Source organism: Schistocerca gregaria, chromosome 7, assembly GCF_023897955.1.
Source record: "Schistocerca gregaria isolate iqSchGreg1 chromosome 7, iqSchGreg1.2, whole genome shotgun sequence".
NCBI classification, from domain to species: Eukaryota; Metazoa; Arthropoda; class Insecta; order Orthoptera; family Acrididae; genus Schistocerca; species Schistocerca gregaria.
Window position 1 is genome coordinate 65,175,330 of NC_064926.1, and position 15,133 is coordinate 65,190,462.

The window sequence follows — 15,133 nt, forward strand, 5'->3', positions numbered from 1 at the left end:
TTATGGAAATGGAAAAAAGGGAAACTAAACTGGTCAGATCTCATAATAAGGAGAGGTGATTACGAGAGCTGGGGAAGGGATGAAGATTGCTTATGGCAGTGATGCACGGGAATGTTCTTTCAATGAATTTGATACATCCTGAGAAGCAAATATCTGCTGCAAGACATTATCAAAGGAGAAGAATAGAAAAAACACACAGTGATTCAAGAATAACAAAAAGCAGAAGATAGAAGCAACCAGAGAACAAAATTACAACACACTACCATGGACTCTACATTAAGCAGAACAAGACTGTTGTTAGTTTTAAAAACTAAAATAATAAAAAGTTTTTTTCTCATCTCCTATACGAAGTCAAGTCTAATGAAAAAGCATATATGCATCCATTTCACAAGTGATGTAATAAGCAAACAAAGAATGGTACACTACATCCATAATAAAAATTGTGCCTATTATTTTTTCAATTTATGCTGATTCTGAATTGGAATATAAAAAAAAATTATTTCATTTATGGCAGATTTGAAAACAAATAATAAAAAATTTACTTCTTCAGATAAAAGTCTGGGACACTATACAGAAATTATGGGAGAAACGAACCGATACAGAAGATCAAATGTTGTATAAGCAAACATATTTCTGATTTATAGCTGAACCAAACATATCACAAAATCAGGTGCCACTTCCTCCCCAAACATGGGCTAAGCAAATTTGAACCAGACATGTTTTATATATTTCAGTGTATTACCTACCTGTTTGCTTCAATCAAAGACCATGCTATGTCACTCAACTGTGAGACAAAGACAAAGTAACATGAGACCGTTATTGCTGCATCAAGTTAATTAGCTAACTGATCTTACGCTGAAGTTTGTAAGAAATTATGAAAGGAGCAGCAGTTCAAGATATGTTGTGGAGTATTTGAGACTTCTCAAAATCACGTGTGATATCACGTCTTGATCCCATCCCAAAGGCACCAAAGTTGACAATGGAATTGCAAGTTTATGTCAGATGCAGAGAGCGATCATGGGAGATCCGGTGGACCCAATGGAGCATGCCCACTGAGACATGCCTCCCTTTGCCACAGTGATACAGGACGGCTGGTAGCAGCCACACAGCCTACTCACACTTGTAGCGTCTTCGCTACACGACACTACACAGACAGTGCCTAGTCGCGGTTCCTACATCACTGTTTGTGACTTAGATCGAGGAGCCTCAACCTTGTTGACATTGAGAGCTACATTATTTGTAATGAGTCTACACACACTTGAAAAAAATAAAACTTATGTAAATCTTCTATTTAGTGTGTTAACTTGTTTGTTAATTATTTCTGCTCCTGTCCAGCTTTCCTATAACAGTTGCCACACAACTCTGTATCCCACCTCACCTTACAATTGTGTATGAAGTTGCACACAACAATATGACATGGCATTGTTTCATCAGAATGACAGTTACACATCAGTTAGCTAATTAGTTTCATGTTCCATGGATCATTTTACACAGTAAACCATAATTGTATGGAATGAGTCTTATAAACACACACACCGCAAATTAATTTGTAAATATGGCTAGTATGAATACCTCTTTCCAGTTACGTGTTTCTATGTACCATGTGTCAGTCTGTTATAAGTAAATGATCGCCTTTCCTTTCCTTTATATAGGGTTCCATCCACGAGTTTCCATTATTGTTACGTATAGTTTTAATTGCCATACTTGAATGTTATATGTGGTTGTGTATTCTCCCATATATATTTTTGTTACTACAGAAACTGAAACTGCAGTCTGTATCGAGTAGAAATACATTTGCTGTAGTTATCTTCGATCTATCAATAAATATAAAAAAAATATTCAGTTACTTACCGCCCAGACTGTCAAGCAGTCATGCTGCTAAAAAATAAATAATAATAATAATAATAATAATAATAATAATAATAATAATAATGATGATGATGATCATAGAGAGAGAGAGAGAGAGAGAGAGAGAGAGAGAGAGAGAGAGAGAGAGAGAGAGAGAGAGAGAGAGGTTAGGAAACTGATGAATTCTTCTCGGGTTATCAGCCAAGTGGTGGCGTCATCTTGTCGCAACCACTCAGCTGATAACACAAGAAGAATTCAACAGTGGAATACGCCAAGAAAGACTGCAATTGCATATAGACTAGGACACATTGACTTGTCAGTCAGCATCCAGAGACCATAGTGAGATGAGCGTTTATTGGGTCTTGTTGCGCATAATGGACATTGAATTATGCGTGGACATAAGTTCTGTTACAAGTTGCAAAAATGTACTGAAGAAACTCGTAAAAAGTTGAAATTGATGTATGGCCCCAATGCTGCAACTCTGAAGACTGTTTACAAGTGTTACAAGCTATTTACATGTGGAAGAGAATCTTTAGAAGACCAGCAGCACTCAGGATGTCAATTAACTTCAGAAACAGAAGAAAACATGAAAATAATGGCAAAAATTGTTTTTTTAACAGGTGAACAACTATCTGAGAGCATCCTGAAGAGCTCAGCATCTCCTTCAGCTCCAAGCAAAGTATTTTAAGACACCAGAATGAAATTTTCACTCCGCAGCAGAGTGCGAGCTGATATGAAACCTCCTGGCTGATTAAAACTGCGCACTGGATCAAGATCCGAACTCAAAACCATAACCATTCGCAGGCAAGTGTTCTGGTTTGGAGGGTAGGAGATGAGGTACTGGCAGAAGTAAAGCTGTGAGTAGGAGTTGTAAGATGTGCTTTGGTAGCTCAGTTGGTACAACACTTGCCTGTGAAAGTTTGAGCCTTTGTCTGGCACACAGTTTTAATCTGCCAAGAAGTTTTATTTTAGCTGATAATTTGCAAATGAAATAAAAGTGTGCAAAATCTGTGCCCTTACTTTTGAGTGATGAAAAGAAGGAAAATCATGTATAGGCTTGCACAGAATTGAAGAACTGTCTTCATTTGGATCCAGATTTTGTGTCAAAACAGATTGTGTGTTAAAAATTTTAACTGGAAAGGAAACTAGAATCTGTCCGTATGACCAGGAGACAAAAATTCAGAGTTACCAATGTAAAACCAGTGAATCTCCACACTTCAAAAAGGCATGTCAGTCAAAATTGAATATCAAAGTAAAGCTCATTGTTTTATTTGGTACTGAGGGCACAGTGCAATCAGAGTTTGTTCCAACGGAATACTGCGAAACAATGTATGAGGAAAGAGAGAAGAAAAATTGGTCAATGACTTCCTTCTTCATCACAACTCACTGTGTCCCGTCTCGCTTTTGATTTGACAGGTTTTGGCTGGAAAAAGTGTTTCTCATCTGTCCACATCTGTCTTACTCACCATGTGACTTCTGATCTCCTCAAAAAGTAAAACCATGGTTAAAGAAAACATTTTGACTCAATTCCTCAGATTGGGAGGGCAACAACAGGGACACTGAATGCCCTTCCAAAAGACGCCTTCCATAAATGCTTCCAGTAATGGATTCAATGTTGGGATAAGTCTACTGCTAGCCAAGGACATTAGCGTGAAGAAGATTAAATCAAATTCCATGTAAGATTATTACTTTGTTTTTAGTAAAATAATTGACCAATTTTTTTTCCATCACATCTCATTTTATTTCCCAGCTCATCAATTCCATGTTACACACGTCTCTGATCAGAAAATGAGAGATAATGAACGCTTTGGAGTAACTAGCAACCGATCATCTACCAACACAACTAATAAAAAAAGAGATAGAATACTTCTAATGTCACTACCAATTACTGTAATAATATTATGAAACAGCAGAGAACAGAACATTGTACACCACTCACCCTGTGGTGAAGGGCGCCACCTGATGGCCAGCAGGTAAATACGCAGCAGCTGCTGCTGGTTGGGCAGCTGTCACATATACTGCGGGGCGGCGGTACAAATCGGGCTGATGGTAGAGCGGCTGACCAGCAGCCGCCGCCAATGGTGAAAGCCTGTGGGACACTGATGCTGCAGGCTGAGGAGACAGGTGTCGGTATCCCTGCTGCGGATGCGGGGCAGTAGTAGCAGTTGTTGCCCAACCCTTCAATTGCTGTTCACTATTTGAAGCCCCACTTCCACCTCCACCGCGACTAGACAATGATGCCGTCGAATGAGCAGCTGGAGGCTGGACGAACTCCTTATGTACAGCAGCTGTTGGCAGATCCCAACAGTTGTAATAGCACTGATTGAATGTACAATACAACTGTAACAAAATTTTACTGCAAACTTTGGCGAAACATATGTATTGAATGTGCTGTCCCAAATGAGGTTTTGTATACACTTTACGAGACAGTGTATATTAACTCCACGCTGCCCCATTTCAAGAGGAAAAAAAAAGCCTGTATACCTCCAAATGATTCAATCTCTTTCATTTTTTGGTCGCTACATGCTATATACAGGTGGGGGTGGGTGTGGACGGTATAATTTTTTGCACAGTACCTCAGATACTAGTTCTTGTAACTGCCTCAAAAGAGAGTTTTGTGAGAAAAATATTGTCGGTTTTCAAACAATCTCTCTAATATGCGACACTTACATATGGGCCGTTCCAACCTACTACAATACCAGCAATGTGCCTCTGGATTCCTTTAGTCCCTTATGACAAGAATTCCATAGGCTGGAGAGTATTGCAGAAGAGGTTGCCTCATCATCCTGTACACAGTTTCCTTAATGATGCAAAAAAATTAAGTTTTGCACTCGCTATCCTCATTAGTAATTACACAAGTTCACAGTGCACGCGCGCGCGCGCACACACACACACACACACACACACACACGGACGGACGGACGGACGGACGGACGGACGGACGGACGGACGGACGGACGCACACGCAAGCATTGTCTTACATTTATCTAAATTAAGAACTGCCATTCAGTGCACCAAGTGGAAAGACTATGTTTTGCATTTCCTTACAATTATCCAGCAACAATACTTTCCTTTAGACAAATGCAGCACTGACCAAAGAGAGTGCTGCTGACCCCATCTGGTAAACTGTAAATACACAGAGTGGTTATAAGTAAGGTTCCACTACTTAAGCCAGTGTGGACAGAAAACTATTCATGGTATAGGTACCCAACTTTAAAGCAATGACGTTCAGACTGTATACTGCAGGACTTACGTTGTTAGTGGCATTAGTGGTAGTGGTGGTGGTTGTTAGTGTTTAACGTCCCGTCGACAACGAGGTCATTAGAGACGGAGCGCAAGCTCGGGTTATGGAAGGATCGGGAAGGAAAGCGGCCGTGCCCTTTCAAAGGAACCATCCCGGCATTTGCCTGAAACGATTTAGGGAAATCACGGAAAACCTAAATCAGGATGGCCAGAGACGGGATTGAACCGTCGTCCTCCCGAATGCGAATCCAGTGTGCTAACCACAGCGCCACCTCGCTCGGTGTGACATTTGTGTCATGACTGGCTATTCTGCGGATGTGCTAGCATAGCAACATAAAACTGAAGCACGAGCATAAGTGCGCAATATAGCTGGAGACAGTCAACATGGATCTGTACAAGGTGAACCTGTCTTTACACATAAATCTGTTTTACCACAACAGCAGCAACAGTGCTGCTGCTCTCCAGAAGTATTCATGCATTCTGCACTGGTGTTAAAGAAGACAATTTGGAAGTTCGTTGCAACAGCAGATGTCAGTGATATATGTCTATTATTCTAAGCGTCCAAACAATGGAAAATCCAGGTGAGAATGCCAACAACATAAGGAGACTATAGATTGCTACTTACTATAAAGGTGACAAATTGCAGACAGGCACAATGAAAATGCACTTACACATTAGCTTTCAGCCAAAGCCTTTGACAGAGAAGGGATCTCTCTCTCTCTCTCTCTCTCTCTCTCTCTCTCTCTCTCTCTCTCTCACACACACACACACACACACACACACACACACACAGTCATACAGGCAAACAAATCTCGCGCCATGGAAGTAGCAATCAGAAAGGAGTGGAGAAGGAGGCATAGCAGGGTATGGATGGGGGGAGAGAAGGCACTGTATGGTGGAGCCTGCAGGAACTAAACTGCTAACAGACCCAATGTCAGGAGGCTGTGGAGAGGAGCAGGGAAGGGGAATGATGGGTGGGTATGTTGGCAGAGGGCAACAGATAAAGAGGGTGGGGTATGAGAACAGGGTGGACGTGACAGGACAGAAGGAGGTGGAGACTGTTGGGCAGAGGGTGTAGGGACAATATGTTACTGTAGGTTGAGAACGGAAAAATTCTGGCAGTGGACAATATGTTTTAAGGATAACTCCCATCTACACAGTTCAGAAAAGCTGGAGTTAAGAGGCAAGGATCCAGATGATTCAGGTAGTGAAACAGCCAATGAAAACAGAATCTACATCTACATCTACACTCCGCAAGCCACCTGACGGTGTGTGGCAGAGGGTACCCTGAGTACCTCTATCGGTTCTCCCTTCTATTCCAGTCTCGTACTGTTCGTGGAAAGAAGGATTGTCGGTATGCTTCTGTATGGGCTCTAATCTCTCTAATTTTATCCTCATGGTCTCTTCGCGAGATATACTGCTTGACTCTTCGGTGAAGGTATGTTCTCGAAACTTTAACAAGAGCCCGTACCGAGCTACTGAGCGTCTCTCCTGCAGAGTCTTCCACTGGAGTTTATCTATCATCTCCGTAACGCTTTCGAGATTACTAAATGATCCTGTAACGAAGAGCGCTGCTCTCTGTTGGATCTTCTCTATCTCTTCTATCAACCCTATCTGGTATGGATCCCACACTGTTGAGCAGTGGGCGAACAAGCGTACTGTAACCTACTTCCTTTGTTTGAATGTTATATTCAGCTGCATGTTGTGTCACGGGACAGTCTACTTTGCTCTTGGTTGCAGTTAGCAGTAACTATTGATCATGGTGGGTAGCTGGTTGGCACTCACAACAATATAAAAAGCTGTGCAATGATTGCAGCAGAGCTGGTATATGACATGACTGTTTTTACAAGTGGCCCAGCCTCTGATGGAGTACAACAAGCTTATGACAGGACTGGAATGGAATGGAATGGAAAGGAAAGTGTTGGGTGGGTGGATTGGGCAGGTCTTGCACCTGTGTCTTCTAGAGGCCTATGATGCCTGTGGCATGTGGTTGGGATTGTGTGGTGGCAAAGGGATGGACGAGAATGTTGAAAGGTTGGGTGGGTGATGGAACAACACTTTAGGAGGTGTGGGAAGGATCTTGGGTATGATGTCCCTCATTTCAGTGTATGATTATAGGTAATCTAAGCCCTGGTGTGTGTGTGGCCCACTTAGACATAAATAATAACTAGATAAGAACAACCATATGGAGCTAATTAAATAACAAAGCTGATTCAGTATCCAAGGAAAGAAGCAAAAAAGAATGAGATCAAAGACTAAAATAAGTAAACGGTGACATCTGTTAGCGTAGCCTCCGGAATGCACCACACGCGAGAAATTGGAGAATCATAACCACCAGAAGACCTCATTTACCCTGTGACATGCAATTCCAAGAAAAGTATAATGAAATACTGTCATGGTCACCTAATAGGATTATCCTGTTAATGAAATAACTACATAAACAGAGAAGGGAGAATCCAATGCAAGAGTAAAACGAAAAACATGAGGAAATAGAGCAAATATGTGCTTTGCAACAAAGGAGCAAGATACATACGAGTCAGCTGACTGATCTAAAACAGTGCAAATTGCAGGAAAGTGTAAAATACAAGAAAGCATAGGAAACACTACAAGGAAAAATGAATAAATTACTCTTACGGTCATTCTCTTCATATTGTTGAAAACATGAAATTAAAACACTTTGAACTTTGCCTATTCAAAAAATCTGAAATAATTAATTGTTTTCGTTTCTTTCTAATTGCAATTAGCTCTACTTTTCTCTCCACTGTACACAAAGCACCATACACAAACTTAATATTTCTGAACTGCAGATTTTCAGGGTGTGCTGGACATCTGTTGGTCATTCATACAGTGCTGTTGGAATCATAATTAGTGGTCAGGGTCCTCACATATTTTTTAAACACTTTGGATTTTTAAATTTACCAATACCAAATGAGGTAATTTTTCAGACCTATCAGCAATGCTTACTCAGTTTTACACTGCGGCATTTCTCACTTTTAAAATATAAAGTCTTACTTAGTAATGTGTTTTAAAAATGACCACTTTCATCAACCTTAAAAATATATTTTGATTTATAAGCTTAAAGATATTTTGCAGTTCTTTTTTCTCCTGATTCACAGTTCCACTATCAACACTTGCATCACACAGCTTGCTGTAAACAATGTTATGAGGAGTTTTAAATCCATCGATCGTACCATTTGATGCAGTGAAGTTGGTGATCACAATTTTTGCAGCAAATTGAAGCACCTTCTCTCTCAGTATGTTGCCATCAAGTGGAATTTCCAATACTCTCGGGCCAACAAACCACTCTGGAATGAGTTTATCCGAACAATCATTTGCTGACTATCGTCAGACCATGATCATCACTAAGGAAGTGACTCAGCATACTTTCCCACCCTTTCAAGCACTGCAAACCTATAATACAGGCAGCCATGACCTAACATGTTGACAATGAAAATCTTGCTTACAACGCTAATGCTATGTTATATGATCAATAACTTTGCGTATAGTCTATGATTTCTGCTTTCTTTCAAGGCTAACTTTGAGCACAAATATGACATACTTTATGCAGAAATATGCACGAAAATCACTTTTAAACATTAGGATAATGTCAAAGAAAACTTTAAATGTGGGAAGTGTTCTAACAAGAAATCATTGATGGTGGGAAAGCATTATATTGCGGGAATATGAGTTCTTTTGGTACTGACATAAATGAATGTAAAAAGTGGGAAAATGTAAAATGAGGGAGCATAAAAATGGGATTTTACTGTATTGCGAGATCTGTTACAGACATTTTGGTAGAAACATTTTTGAGTCATTTAGATACCCATCTCTCGACAAATAACAAAGGTGATGATTCATTGGAAGAGAGGCCGGAACAAACCACACTTGTTGATAAGAGACTCTTGATTGGTCTCAGTGAGTGAACTCATGTTTTTGATAGGAGTAACAACATTATCTTCGCTGTGTAGCTGTTTGTCACTCATTTCACTTTCTGCATCATGATCCCTTTCATGAATATAATTAGAGCCTATGACCAAATCATCATTAGCACGTTCATTTTTGGAAGTACCAATCCCAAATGCATTAAATGCATATTAACATTACTCGTTTATACATTCTCCCTCCCTGCTTCACAAGGAAGCACAATACAGTACTGTAGTTCATAAACATTGGCAGTAGCTCCAATGACCTGTGAGGCAGGAGCGATGTTTTAGCGGCCAAAAAAATGATAAACTACATGTAGCTCGGACACTGGTCTTTGTTTATTCATGTATGGTATAGCGTGACTTAGGTGCTTGATTAACTCTCAGTGCGTGATTTTCTTTTTTGAGTTGGAGAGTGTACAAGATATGCTATAAATAAGAGGATAGTGTGGCAGTTCACGCACAAAGAAAAAGAGGACAGAAATCCACACATGAAGAATGTTGATGTCGCAGGCGGTACGGGCACGACATTTTGATGTGTTGCTAAATCAAACATTACTGAGAAACCACCACACAACTGAAACAAAGCAGTATATTCAAAGACTGATATATACAGAGCACAGGGCTTGGACTTCATTAACTTTATTACCTTTCCCTTTGTTGTAGAAGATACACAGGGAAAATTGCTGCCTTTCAGGCACAGTTTGAGCGGGCTAGGAAAGACCGGAATAGGTTAAGGAGAGAGAAGGGTAAAGAGAGGTGGGAAGTGGCAACAGGTAACAGGTAACAGCTCTGTGGTGAATGTGTAGAATAAGTTTGACCCGTTGCTTCAGTTCGAAACTGATGAGCATCCGACATAGGTAGGTGTAGAGAGGGCACAACAAACTTTCAATAGAAAATTGAATAAGAATGTAGGGAAGTCAGCAAAGAGAAAGAAAGTTTTGTTGTTAGGTAGTTCATATTCCAGAGGGGAAGGCCAACTTTTGCAGGAACAGTTTGGATCAGAATACCAGGTCACAATTTTTTTTTAAACCTAGTGCTGGTCTGGGTTAGGTGACAGAGGATATATGTTCACTCTGTAAAGATTTTACCAAGGAAGGCACCATTGTTATTGTGGGTGGGCCTGGCAATAATACTGACAGAGATCCTGGGTACAATATAGAGTGTGACCTGGCAAAGATTGCATGCATCAGTAACGCAATATACCAGTCTTTAGTTTATGTCTGTTCTGTGATGCCATGACCGACCTCATTTAAACTCTTCTGTTGGGAGAGTTAATTTGGAGATGGAACGGCTACTTGGGTCGGGTGCAGGGTCACATATTGGTTTGGTTCCTGTTGATTCTTTTAGTAGGTGGGATTATTCTAGACATGGCCTACACCCCAACAGGAAAGGGAAGGGTAAACTGGCTGGGCTAATAGCAGGAAATGTAAGGAAGGGAGGCACTGCCACGAGTGGTAATATACCAGTGGTCATAGGTGTTGGAGCAGCACCTTTTTTAGTATAGGTAGGACAGAACAAAGTCAAGTTTTGAGAGAAGTAAAGATTGAAACAGACCTTCAGTTTGGGAAAGAAATCAAACAGCATAATCCTGGCACATTGCATCAGCGAACAAAGCTGATCATTAAAAATTTACAGCAATCAGCAGAAATTTTATTTCCACCCGGTTTCATCTCAGTAAATGTGAAATGCCAACTATCTTTAGTCCATCAAGATATTCAAGGGCTTAGAAGTAAAATCAATGAACTACTTATGTGCACTGATGAATTAAGAATCAACGAACCCAGCTGATATAGTCTGCCTCTCTGAACATCATGTGCCCACTGGTATAGATATGTTAAACCTTACAGAATTGAAGTTAGTCTCTTACTTCTGTAGACAAAATATGGAGAAAGGAGGAGTTGCCACATTTGTTAAAAACAGTTTTAAATTTAAGAATATTGACATTAACAAATTTTGCTTAGAGCAGCACTTAGAAGCATGTCCAACAGGGATAGAATTTCATAATAGGTTCTTTACAATAGTAGCCATATACAGACCACCTTCAGGAAATTTCAACTTTTTCATAAACACTTTTGAAGATTTATCTCATCTAATACTAAAAAACAAAGAACTAGTGGTTGCTGGCGATTTTAATATAGATGTCCTGAAAACACTGTCAGTGAACAGTTACTGAAATCAGTTACATTGTCATTCAATTTAATTTCAACTGTGAATTTCCCAACTAGGGTATTCAAATGTTCTAAGGCTGCCATTGATAATATCTTTACAGACAATTCTAGGCAACTAAGATGTATTAAAAAACCAGCAGTAAATGGGCTATCTGACTACGACATGCAATACCTACCATTAAATTTTGAAAATTGTCAAGGTATACCATCTATCAGAACTGAGTACAGAAGGCCAATGAAACAGTAAAAAACTGAGAAATTTAGGAGATTGCTCAAAGAAATTAATTGGATGGATCTTTACAGCATCCAAGACACAAATGGAAAATACAAAACATTCGTTAATAAAGTTAGCACCTTATTTGAAAATTGTTTCCCCCTGAAGGTAACTCAGATTAAGCAGAAGTCTAATAAGAAACCATGGATCACACAAGGGATAAAGATATCATGTGAGACAAAAAGGAAACTATCTGATATGTAGGGACACCTTTGATGCTAGCATTATAGCTCATTACAAAAATTATTGCAAAATAATGAACAAGGTTATCTAGAAATCTAAACACCTGCATTGTGAGAAGAAGATAAATACATCCAGCAATAAAATAAAAACAATATGGGATATAGTTAAGTCGGAGACAGGTAGGACCAGAAATGAGGAGGACCAAATAGCTCTAAAAATAAATGAAACCCTGGTAACAAAAGCATGTTGTGTTGCAAACCATTTACACAAGTATTTTGTCTCTGTTACAGATAGCATGGGGTTGTCAGGTTCAGTAAATAATGCAATGGAATATCTGAGACCAGTGCACACAACCAATCTCAGTAAAATGGAATTGACAATTACTTCACCCAAAGACATAGAATCCACCATAAAGTTCTTGAAATCAAATCATTCTAGTGGTTATGATAATGTATAAACAAAGTTAATAAAAAGAGTGTTCATGTGAGCTTAGTCATATCTTAAGTTATTAGTGTAATCAATCACTTATTACACGAACATTCCTGGACTGGCTTAAATGTGCTGAATTTATACCTCTCCACAAGAAAGGGAACAAAGAAATGCCATCAAATTACCAACCGATCTCTGTTGCCAACTTTTTCAAAAAAATCTTTGAGAAGATTATGTACAAGTGTCTACTTACGCACCTTAGTGAAAATAACGTACTGACAAAGCCACAGTTTGGGTTTATTAAAAGTGTTCCGATATTGAGAAGGCTATTTACACTTACAGCGAAATGTCCTTAATTCATTAGACAACAAATTAAGAGGCAATTGGCATATTCTGTGACCTGTCAAAGTCTTTTGACTGTGAGAATCACAGCATTCTTTTAAGTGAATTAAAATATTATGGCATCACTGGTAGTGCTGCAAATTGGTTTCCGACATATCTTACTAATAGAAAACAAGGGTGTCATTACGTAACACTTCAGCAGTAGGTAATCAGACATCATCTGACTGGGAAGAAATTACATGTGGTGTTCCCCAAGGTCCCATACTAGGCCCACTACCTTTTCCTGTATATATTAATCGCATGTCATCTGTTACATTATCAGATGCCAAGTTTGTCTTATTTGCAGGTGATACAAACATCGCAATAAATAGTAAATCAAATATAAATTTAAAAAGTGCAGCTAATCAAATTTTTACTGACATTAATAAGTGGTTCATAGCCAATTCACTGTCATTAAACTTTGAAAAGACTCATTATATGTAGTTCAGAACTTCCAACAGATTTCCTTCTAGTGTGTGTATAAAATATGACGACATGGAAATAGGAGAAGTTGAGAGTGTAAAATTCTTGGGATTACAACATGATGATAAATTCATGTTGGGAGCGACATATTAATGAACTGCTAAAGCACCTAAACAAGTCCGTGTTTGCAATACGAATGGTGTCAGACATAGGAGATATAAATATAAAAATACTGGCATATTTTGCTTATTTTCACTCCATTATGTCATATAGTATCACATTTTGGGGTAACTCCACAAACCAAGAAAAAATTTTTAGAGTAGAGAAGTGTATAATAAGAGTAATGTGTAGTGTAAATCCAAGAACATCACGTCGAAACCTATTCAAAGAGTTGGGCATATTAACCACAGATTCTCAGTATTTTTATTCCTTAATGAAGTTTGTTGTAAATAATACATCTCTGTTTTCCAACTAACTGCTTAGTACACAGCATCAATACTAGGAATAAGAACACTATACATGAAGTTTTAAAATCACTTACTCTTGCTCAAAAACGAGTCCAGTATTCAGCAACGCATATTTTCAATAAGTTACCAGCAACCATTAAGTGTTTAGTTTCAGACAAGGCACAATTTAAACATAATTTAAAAGAATTTTTGGTGGCCAAATCAATTCTATTCCACCATGAATTTCTCAACAAGTGCAGCAGACCGTTTTAATGAAAATTTATTATACTTTAATTTTTGACAATACTTGGTTGTAACTACCAATGTACCTACTGTGTGAATGATGGATGTATGGAAAGCAGATGTAAGTCTTAAGTCTGTAAATAGTGGAGGTTTAATTTTAAATCTTGTGGATAATTTGATGTCTTTAACTGAAGATCATTGAAATGAATAATTTACTTTAATTTGTGACAATACTTGGTTGTAGTAGCCAAGTAACTAGCTACTGTGTGAATTATGGATTTAAGGGGACCACACCCTGCCTATCTAAGCCATGTTAATTTAGGCAAGTATTTGACCCATTTCTGAAATACTATTTGATGCAGGACCTTAATATTTTTATTGGATGTTGTGTAATGCTAATAGAGTCAACTGTACTAAAATCTACTTTATCCATTTGATAGTTTTTAAGAAATACTTTTTTAAATTTATTAACATAAAATATTAGTGGACTTCCTAATGGGGGAATATTAATGAATGTAGTACCAGAGGTGGCTTTTTATGTGATGCAGAGTCTGATTGATATAATGGGGCACATGTACTGAAAATTTTAGTTTGTGGGAAATTGACTTTAAGGAAAAAAACTTTTGAAATTTGTTACTTTCAGCTTCTTTTTCATCTTCCTCGATGTTTGTCTTGCTGTCTTGGCCATATTAGATGCAGACCTGTCTGCATCGGCTATCCTCATGTCATTGCAATGTTGCAGCCCAGCGATAATATTTTCACCAGGATTAATTCCCAGCTTTTTCAGTGCCCTGCACTTTCCAATATTGAATGTAATAACAGCATCATGAGCTCCTAGTTTCATTGTATGCATGCCTTTAAATACAGTTTTAGGAAGGCGGTTGCAAATTATGCTAATTAAACATTCATTTGGGTGTTGTGTCTGCCCATGCACAAATTTCCTTAGGTCAGGATGAGCCAAGTCTCTGAAAATAAGTTTAATTGCTGTAATAACAGCAGCAGGAAGAGAATGCTGGTGAGAATAAGATTCTCCTGTTGCCCGAGCCCTATTGCACCACAAATTTTCTTCTGATGGACACACTCCATGACATGGCTTATCATCGGTAGAGGACTTATGGAAGAATATGGTCCAAACGTCTCTCTTCATTGCCTCCCAATTTTCTTTATTTCTCCCAATTGCCTGCCCATAGTATACTTGCAAGTTTTCTATTTCAGTTTTAGTTAACCGACCCTGTCCGGTCAACAGTTTTTCATCTTCTAATTTTTTCCCTCTCATATCAACAGTTAAGTTTTCTCAGCCTTGTTTCCAAATTTTTTGAACATAGCCTACACATTCTATTTTGCTAATAATGGCATATTCATAAGGCTTAGAGTTCACCACATTGTTGTATGCCTTACTGTCACCATCGCCCAAATATTTGGTGTACCATACACCTCTTGTTTCTATGGAGCAATGAAATATTTGTTGTACTCCATGAACTTCCACGCCCACTTGTTCCTGTAAAATTAGCCACACAGTTGTGTTCTTTATGTTCATTGACTTTACAACTTTTGCAATATTTAGACATT

At 38.7% G+C, this 15,133-nt stretch overlaps 1 protein-coding gene across 12 annotated transcripts in view; it reads right to left on the minus strand.

The window, feature by feature from the left end:
* LOC126282220 (homeodomain-interacting protein kinase 2) overlaps nucleotides 1-15,133 on the minus strand; it is a 176,535-nt gene that overhangs the window by 18,427 nt on the left and 142,975 nt on the right. For all 12 annotated transcript variants that reach the window (XM_049981775.1, XM_049981771.1, XM_049981780.1 and 9 more), the window contains one exon: nucleotides 3,788-4,136. In XM_049981775.1, coding sequence (XP_049837732.1) covers nucleotides 3,788-4,136 — 349 coding nt within the window. The remainder of the gene's footprint in view (nucleotides 1-3,787; nucleotides 4,137-15,133) is intronic.